The 10,047-nt window shown below is 35.6% G+C and overlaps 1 protein-coding gene across 1 annotated transcript; it reads right to left on the reverse strand.

Moving 5' to 3' along the window:
- Window positions 1-6,071: 6,071 nt before the first annotated feature.
- LOC134376311 (olfactory receptor 52K2-like) lies at window positions 6,072-7,016 on the reverse strand. The gene has a single exon (XM_063094903.1). It carries the CDS (start codon window positions 7,014-7,016, stop codon window positions 6,072-6,074), a length of 945 nt encoding a protein of 314 aa, XP_062950973.1.
- Window positions 7,017-10,047: the final 3,031 nt, after the last annotated feature.

Raw genomic sequence — 10,047 nt, forward strand, 5'->3', positions numbered from 1 at the left:
GGTTGTTCTGGCTACATGAAAACTTACTGTTGCCCTCTTTTTGCCTTTGTCCTTGAAGTAGTCAAATGCACATACACTCTACTAAATCTGCAATAGAATTACTCAGTGTAAAAACGCAACCAAGAAAGTTTATTCATATTTCAAGCCTCCACTTGGAAATTAGAAGTACTGCATCCCTTATTGCCATTTACCAATCTCATGAAGGACCAGTTGAAGTAGAGACAAACTTCTGTGCTTACAACCCTGCCTTAGGCTCAGAACCTCCAAAATATTCTGCCTGATACTAGATGTTCTCATTCTGCCTGTAATACCGAGGCTGAGCAAAAGTCTTGATAAGTGACACAGGCTTTTTACATCCTAACAAGGCAAACGGGAAAAGTTATAACATTATCATGATTGAAAGATACCCCTCCAAGGAAATTACAGTTTTGGAGATTTAAGCATGAGGTAAATCTTAAATAAATATTTGTGAAAGCAACACATCAAGGAATAATAAGCTTATTGTAATTACATGCCCTTTGAATGATAATACTTAAAAAATTTTACATCCCTAGTGAATTTTTTAACCTAATGTATTTTTAATCAATTAAGTGCATCATAGTTCCAGGATAGCAACAAAACCATTGGCACTTATATAACACCATTCAAAAATAAATACGGTTCCAGAATTTTCTAGTATCCTTGGGAAAAATAAAATATATTCTGGAAATGCACACACACACATATACATATCTATCTATCTATCTACCTATATCTATCTATATATCTGCATCTTTTTCATCATCAAAACCGAGACTGTTCTTCATGAACCTATGTTCTACTTTCTACCTATATAGATAGATATAAATATAGATAAAGATATAGATCTATATCCCCCCAAAGAAGTAACCATTAATTTTTTTAAAATCTAATTTATATTGAGATGCTGTCTAGGGCACTATGGGAAAGACTGGTGAGTTTTAAATGAATCAATTGATTTGATCATCAAGATTTAAAAATAGTAATAAGTACTACTTTTTTGGGTCATAATATGTACCAGAAAAAATGCTAAAGGTTATTAAATGTCCAACTGCTGATTTGTGTAAATTGTGATGAGGTTGCCATTATTAATTTTAATTATAAAAAAAGATACTTATACATAGGCTAAATATTCATTTAAAACACAATAAGCACATGCCAGAAGGAGAATAGAGATCCTGCTTTCATACCAAACTCCGCCTTTGTTCCACTATATGAAACTGGCCCTCACATCATGGGCACCAGGGGTGACATCAGCTTTGTATCTCATAAATATTCATAACCAATAAAAAAAAAAATGAAAACTTATGTCAATGGTTTCACAGCTCTTATCATAACTGATTCTTACACAAGTTCTCAGAAGCACTAAGGACATACCATCTTATTTATTTTTGTTTTATAAATCAGATTTTATGGATTAATTAACATGGCTTATAGCAAATCCATAGCATAATCCTAAGTTTTTTCCATTGCATCATCTAAGTTGATGCCAATTTGCCTATTGTGAAACTAGTGGTCATTAATGTGATTTCTAAATAAAGTATTCTTAAACCCAGAGCTTATTCCTGCACATGCTTTCTTTTCCAAAGTAGGTACCAGTGGACTGAGAGATTACAAATTCTAAATGATGGTTGAGGAAAACCCTAACAGCATGATGATGTAACCTTAGCAGTGGCTTTTTCCATATCATGGGACTACACTGATTTACCTGTGAAGAATGAGCCTGTCCAGAGAAGTCTCTAACTTATCCTCAGAGAGACCAGATTGTCTGCCTCTGCTGCATGTTTTCAATTTCTAGTATAGTTGAGTCTCAGGAATCCACAGTAATTCTGGATATTTGCTTGTCAGATGCAGGAAGCTGCCTCATTCCTCTCGCCATTTGCCTGTCTGACTTCTTACATTCCCTGCATGGAACCCTCACTGCAGGTTTTGTGTCCCCACTTGGGCCAGTCCCAGGGGCTTGAATTCTAGAACAGTGGTTTCTTTATCCTCTGGAAAGTGTAAGCGATTCCTGAGGGAATGAAAGAAACAACAATCACAATAATATTTTGAACTTTTAGAAAACTAGATGTGGAAAAGGGGAGGGGGGAAGGAGGGGGCTAATGAGGAATTGATCAACGGACACCAAGAATGATTGCATATTGTAAAGATGAATAAGCTAACTACCCTGATGTAGCCACCACACATTGTACACAACTACTGAAAATCAATGTTGTACCCCACATGTATGTATAATAAATTATCTAAAAAAAAAAAAACCTTAAAAATTAGAAGTCTCTTTTTAAAAAAATTAAACAGCTTTTTATTTAACTGCAGGGCTTTTTTGAATGAATGAAGCAAAAGAAACTTGCAGTTGGCTCCAGGCAGATGTTTCTAGATTATGTTAATCAGGGTCTACTAGCTGCCATTGAAATATCTGCACCAGAGGACAGAATACACTAGGGTAGTGGGATTAAATACAGGCTTCCACTCTATTTTCCTTTAGCTGAACAAATCTCTAAGCCACTGAATGGACTGGGTTGTTAAATAAGGGGGAGATCCAGTCTTAATAACTCAGGGATATCCAGATACTGATTTTTCTATTTCTCCTGATAGTCTAGATTTGGATAAGTGATTTCTCCTCTAGCCATGTGCCCCTTGGATGAGATAATGAGTGTAAAGAAAGTAGAAAAAGTTTAGTCAGGATCTCTTGCCTTACATATGTTACAAATGGGCAAGATTCAGCACATTCACTAGAAACAAGTTATGAAAGTAGTGTGACTGCGCATGTCTGCTCATTTCTTGACTCAGCATGATTGTTGTAGTTATGTAATGATTGGCTCGTGGCTGTTATTGTGTACTAAAAATATAAAGGTAACTACTCTGAACCACTGGGCAGAGCTCATGTCCCAGAATAAAGCATGTCTGGAGGCTTACATCTGAAGAATAAAATATGTCTACCTTGCATAAAACTGCCAGAATCTTCTTTCAATTATCTGACTCATGACCTGCATAGGAAGGGGCAGAAGGATTTGCAGTCCAGCCTGACAATGAGGAATGACCAAAATCTGATCCCTGAAGAATTACTTTCCAAACTCCTCTCCTGTTATGGTCACCAGATTTAGCAAACACAAACACTGGACATTCAGTGAAATTTAAAATAAACAGTTTTCTTCTTAAAACAATATTTTAGCATATGTGTGTGCCATAAATTATTTGTTGTTATTTTTAATTCTGATTCACTGAGGATCCTATCTTTTTATCTCCAAACTATACTCCCTAGACAAGAACTTTTAGTTACAGTGCTTTTTGGGAAATTGAAGATGGGATAGTGAATAGTGTAGACTGTCCTATTTTTGGCAATGTATGAGTTGATAAAAGAAATAAAGACAGCACCCAGGAAAATAGGGCCAAGGTACCACAAGAAACCCAATTAATTACCAGATTATGATTAATTGACTTTTTATATAAAGTCTGCTACTAAACACAAAATACACTTTAGCTTTTGCATGGAGTAAAGAATGAGAGCTTCACAGGACCTGACCAGGTCTGATACTGATGCTGATGTACTTGTATTTTTCTGTGAGGAGGTATCTAAACTATGATTATAGTATAGAAGTCAGTGTAACTGTTATAATAAAAAATAAAAATATGCTATTTGTTATATTTTAGTAGATTATAAATGTGTGAATTTTAAAGAATAAAGAAAAATTGAATATGTACAAATGCTGAAAGGCATAATAGAAATGGCAAATGATGGAGCAATCAGCTCTCATTTTTGCTTATATTGGCTTTATAAAGTAATTTGACATAACTTCCCTCATAACAGCATTCAAATTTTGAAACAAGTGTGAGATTAGCAACCCAGAGCTTACTACACTGTGTGTCCTGACAGATTTAGTCTGACCACACAGAAGAAGCAGAGACTTCCCACCATTGATGCAGGTGTTATTTTAGCCTACTACCTTCTCTTTCTCCCCTTGTGGATTAAAATTGAGATTTGCATTTGACAAAGTAAAGTGGAAAATAGAAAAATTTTGGAATTTTACTTGTGAGTTAAAGTTCTTAACTGCATCATTCCTGAGTCTAATCAAAAATCTTCGAAGAGGGCACAAAGGTCAGTACTATTGCCAGAATGACTTTTCTCAAGCCCAGAAGCTATCCCTTACAGCCTTAAAACAAACATATGTCTATAGAGAAGTCAAGTATCTACTGGTCCTGAGAACGTGGCAATTCAGCTATTTCAGTTAATTCCACAGGCTGTTTTTGGTTTGGTGTTGAATTATTCAGATTCACATTTGGGATGTAATCAGTTGAGTTTTCCATGCTGTCATAGCCAATAGTCCAAAGTCTCAGAAAGAAAAACTCTCCACATGAGCAAACGTACTATCTGGATTTTCTCTCTCTTTTTTTTAAAGCTTGATTTCAAGCCTGAAAATAAGCAAGATAGCAAAGATGTATGTCATTTTGGCCTTCTCTTACTGTATTTCACCAATTTGATTTTTTCAAACATGATAAAAATGAGAGTAGCCAGCATTTGTGGTGTGCTTATCGTAAGTTAGATAAAATGGTTAAAACTGTAATTATATAAGTGATTCATAGTAGGAGCAATGCTGATCTTCAGGAGGCACATTGGAAATTTCTTGGTGCATTTTTCTTATTGTCATTGTCTCAATATTTGGGAGGCACTACTGGATTCTGTGAACAGAAACCAGAGATAAACCTCTTACAATACATGGAATAATTCCTCCCAGTATCCCACCACCCCACCCACCCAAATGTTCAATGCCTTAGAGGACTTTCAAATTTCCAACTGGACATTGTATAGATAAAACAAACAAACAAACAAACAAACAAACAAACAAACAAACAAACAAACAAACAACTATGGTGTTCTGCATGTAGAATGTTACTTTGCTTTGCATTTACTATTCTGAATGAAGATTTTTGCTTTGCTTTAGATATAATCAAAAATTGCCTTTGCATGTTTTTAACATGAAAATGAGTGGCAGATACTCTAGAAATGTAGCTATCATGTATGTCATGGAAATACTGTGTATTGCACAAAGACCATTACCAAAAGTTAATTAGCATTATGGAAAAATTTATTACCAACAGCAATAATAACATTTCTCATGGCATTTGAATTTTTGAATTTCTTTTTTTTTTTTTGGCAGCTGGCTGGTAAGGGGATTTGGACCCTTGTCCTTGGTGTTATAAGGCTGCATCTCATGGCATTTGAGTAACCAATAAAATAAAGCAGGATTAATTGACATTTGTAACTTTCACATTGACAGTTATTCTGTGTTAATATTCAGAATACACACTATTTAAAAAAGTTATTCTGTAATAACTATACAATGGCCTGATTGTTATGTCTTCTAGTTTGTCTGTCAAGTACTGTATATATGTCACTATTTTTGCTCTCCATTCCCTCTTGGGTATTATGTTGCTTTTAAAAAACATATTTGATTCAGGAAATTAAGCTAGACAGAAAATTTTGTTACAAAAGGGGGAAAATAGATCCAATTATGTTCAGAATTGTTAACATACATCATACTTAAGACTCAAATTTACAACCATTAATTATGGATTATCACTTTAATATCATAGATGAATCACAACCAAAAGCTTACACCTTACCCAACATAAAAGTTTTAGAATAATTTACTGGAGAATATCTTCATTACCCAAATTTATTTAATAAATTTTTTAGATATGACACAAGAAACGATCTATTAAAAATGAGATAATTTGGTCTTTATCAAAATTAAAAGTATTTCAATATAAACTTAGGTATGGCCTAATAAGTTCCAAACTCTACACTAAAAACTAGGTTTAGAAAGATGAATAATCATTTAAAGTTTTGCTCTAAATATTTTGTGCTTCTTATGTATTTTCTACTCTTGTTACTGCTCACTGAAGTTAATATATTTAGTAGCTTTAATGGCCTATAGGTATCAGAACTTTAACTGAAAAGCATTTCACTTTAAGATAATGCCGATACATTTTAACTGTTCCTTATGAACACTTATCTTTGTTGAGGACCTGATGAGTTACAAATCCTTACAAAGTCAAACACATTTGATTGTTAAGAATTTAAAGAATCTCTCCCTGATCCTTTTGGTTTTAACACCATAAATAATAGGATTCATCATGGGTGGGATAAGAAGATATACATTGGCTATAAAAATGTGGATATGTGGAGCAATATGGTGGCCAAACCTATGGGTGAGAAAAGAGAAAAAGGCTGGTGTGTAGAACACCAAGATGACCCATACATGGGAGACACAGGTGCTTAAGGTCTTGCGTTGGGCAGCTTTGGATGGGAGACCGAAGACAGTTAAAAGAATAAGAATGTAGGAAGTGATGATTAATGTAAAGTCCAGCCCTCCTGTTAGGAACGCCACAATTAGGCTGTAGGCTCTACGAATCTTGGTCTTATTGCAAACCAGCTTTACCAGGGCCATAAATTCACAGTAGGTATGGGAGATGACATTAGTTCTGCAGTAGGAAAGCCACCTCAGGAGGAAGGGATGTGGACTGAGGAGTATAGCTCCTCTAAAGACAATGACCAAACCCATGCCTGCAATCACTATAGGTGTTAGGATAGCGGAATGTCTCAGTGGGTGACAGATGGCCACATAGCGGTCAAAAGCCATGGCCAGGATGAAACCAGATTCCATTGTAGACAGAGAATGGATAAAATACATTTGAGTGAGGCAGGCTTCAAAGTAGATCTCTCTGTTCTTGAACCAGAAGAGGCTGAGTATCTTAGGAAGTGTAGAAGAAGTAAGCATCAAATCAGCCACAGAGAGCATACATAGAAAGAGGTACATGGGTTCATGCAGTTTTGGGTCTGTCTTGACAATTAACAAAAGAGAAACATTTCCCATCAGTGATAATAGATAGACTAGGCAGAAAGGAATGGAGATCCATATGTGGTCAGCCTCCAGCCCTGGGATTCCAAGTAGTAGAAAGGTGGTAGGTTGAAGATTGGTCCTGTTGAAAGCTAACATTATGTGAGCAATGGATATTCCATGATCCTGTTGAAATTAAAAATCACAAAGATTATGAAAATAGTAATATCAGCATTTTTTTTCATTATGATCTGGGAAAGTTGTTGACCAATAATATACAACTGTGTATTGAATGATTTCCTCACTAGCACCATCTTTCAATGCATCAAATACATGCGACTACGCTTTTGGGGGTAAAAAAAAAAAGTTAGAAAAGTATTCCGTGTGTGTATGTTAGATAAATATTTGCTTTTTTTCCCCAGGAAGTGTTGTTGAGCTGGCTAGATCTATTTTAATAGTAGTATACGAGAGGCAGTATAGATCCTAAAACTCATAGAGGTAGTAGAGATGTAATTTTCTACGTTTTGAGACCATCAAAAAAGTAATGGCCCAGCCATCATGGATGAGATCAGCTGTTCGCATTAACTCCTCTCACTCATTCTTAATAATAGTGCTTATAGACATGACAAAAAGAAGATGGGAAATGCTAAAGATCACTTGGGGCAAGTAGCTGAGAAATCAGAATGAAGAAGTGTCTATATTGAAAGGCGAGTCATTGAGTTAATAAAGAAAATACCCTTATCTTCAGAAAATCAGGCAGACTGAATGGTCAGAAATTGCCATTTTAAAAAGGACAATCCAATAGAGAAAGTAACTAAGTCTGAAAAACAAGGACATTCAGGTTACTAGATGTTCGTGTACTTTTTAAAAATGATCAATTAGATTCTTACAGAAGGTGCGTATTATAGTCCTCAAAGTCGCACAATACACGAGTCTGATTTTTCTTTCCCAAGCATACTTTTATTTAAAAACTCTTGGCTCTCAGATACTAGATTATCAGAAAGAATGCCTTGGAATGTCTGAACAATCAAATCAATACTAAATTTTAAACAAGTAAATCTTTATTTTTAGTTAATAATATTGTATTGCATACTGGTACAATAGATTTTAGGTATTCTTCAAAACAAAAACAAAAAAATGTTAACCATATGAGATAACTCGTAAGTTAATTTTCCTGACCATGTTAATCACTTCACTGTGTGTGTTTGTGCATATATATATATATATATACACACACACACACATCTCAAGTTAAGTGTATCAAAACATCATGTTGCACATCATAAATATATACAATAAAAATAAATCATTATTTTGGTTCAAATATCAATACATGATAAGCCTATATAGTATGACGCATCCTTTTAGTCTGCATAAAATTATGTATAATAACAAAAATAAGGTTTGACCAATTTTTTAACCAATGCAGTTCAGGACTAAATTCTAGGGCTAGGTTAACAAGAGTTATGAACAGCAAGTAAATCTCACCTTGAATATTGAGTTAATCTCCTTCTTTTAAACTACTTTTTGGAAAGTCAAGAGTTTGGACCACCTTTCAGAAAACTACCAGGACTGAGTATTACTAAGGAGTGAACCTACAGTCTCCATTCTAGGCTCCAACATTCCCTTCCCATCGAGGTGCTCAATTCACCCTCTCTAACTTAACCATCTCTATACTGCATATAACCTGGTTGACTTACCTCTGTAACTAGATGGTCTGACTTCCCAGACAGACTCAGCTCAATACTGGCTATAACTATAATATGTGGCCTAATACTTCTTATCCTTGGGGACCAGCAGCCTTCAAGGAACAGTCATAACTTCTAATGAGGGTGCTCTCAGGTGGGAAGCAGTTTCACTAGCCCCTCCCAGTCCCTCCAGCACATTTGGTCTCTTGAAGAGATTCAGTCTTTGGTGTCTTTACCACCTGTGCTCTGAGCTTAGAAATCAATAGGAGATGATCACTGGACTCCAGGCCTCTTGAGACACTTGATTTGTTTTACTTCTTGGGCTTAAGCACATGAAGCTGTTGTAAACTAAATGCTCTTTTAAAACATAAAGAGGTAAGAGATAGAAGGAGTAGAGAACACTGTGGGGCAACGAGTCTATTAATTAATCAGGGTGATCACATTGACATCCTCAAATACCTCCAGGTATTCTTGAGTAACTTACTTGCTCTAGACTTAATTCTGAAAAACAGTTTAAGTCCAAGGAAGTTTCTTAGTCAGTTTCCTATTGCTAAATACCCCTGGACTTTACTTATTTTATCAAATACAGGCTACACATTATTCACATGTATAGGAATATCACTATCTGTTATTTGGTTGGGAATTTAAGCAATGATTAGATTTGTTTTCCTACAGACATGTTCCTTCTCATCCTCCTTTTCTGCACTGCATTTCAGGAGGGATAGCTTTGCAGGCTGTGTTTACCAGGACAAGAGATCATCTGCTTTTCTGCTGGGTTTATTGCATGGAGACACTGGCAGGAAAATATCTGGAAAGAGGAATAGAAAACAAGAGTATTTCTCCCTATTTCTCACTTTCTTCAGCTGCATCTATTTCACGGCTCCAGATCCCTTGGAAGGGGACAGCCTTGTTCTCAGTTTCCACTGCGAGACTCATGCCTCTGAAATGTGATTGTGTTACTAGTGTTTCTATTTCACTGGCTTAGAGGTGGTGTGGCTTACTATAGTTTCTAATTTCTGGTAGTCTTCACTGTCAAATGTTTAGCTTCTCAGTAGTTCTATAATTTGTATAAGTAATTACCTGTATTAAGAATGCTCTGTACCAAATATTCAAGTGCTTTCTGTTACTTGCTTATACTCTGACTAATATGGATGCTTTTCATAATAACAAAGGTCTAGAGATTATAGTAATTGATTGATTAGAAAGAACAGCACAGTATTGTCCTCATAGTTATCTAATTTTATTTTACTTTATTTAAAAATTATTATTATTGATTATACATATTGAGGGGGCAAGAGCTGACCATCAGAACTTGTGCCCAAGATGTGGTGAGCAAATCAATGTCATTAGCATGCCCACTACTTCAAACTGCAGTTATTCCCAGTGTTCCCACTTAATCTCTTCCTTATAGCCCTCTCCTTCCTCCACCTCACCCCAGCAACCCTAGGTCTGTAGTCTCCTTCTGCAACTTCAACTCACCACTGTGGTCTTTCCTTCCTTCT

This window comes from Cynocephalus volans, chromosome 4 (assembly GCF_027409185.1).
Source record: "Cynocephalus volans isolate mCynVol1 chromosome 4, mCynVol1.pri, whole genome shotgun sequence".
Lineage (NCBI taxonomy): Eukaryota > Metazoa > Chordata > Mammalia > Dermoptera > Cynocephalidae > Cynocephalus > Cynocephalus volans.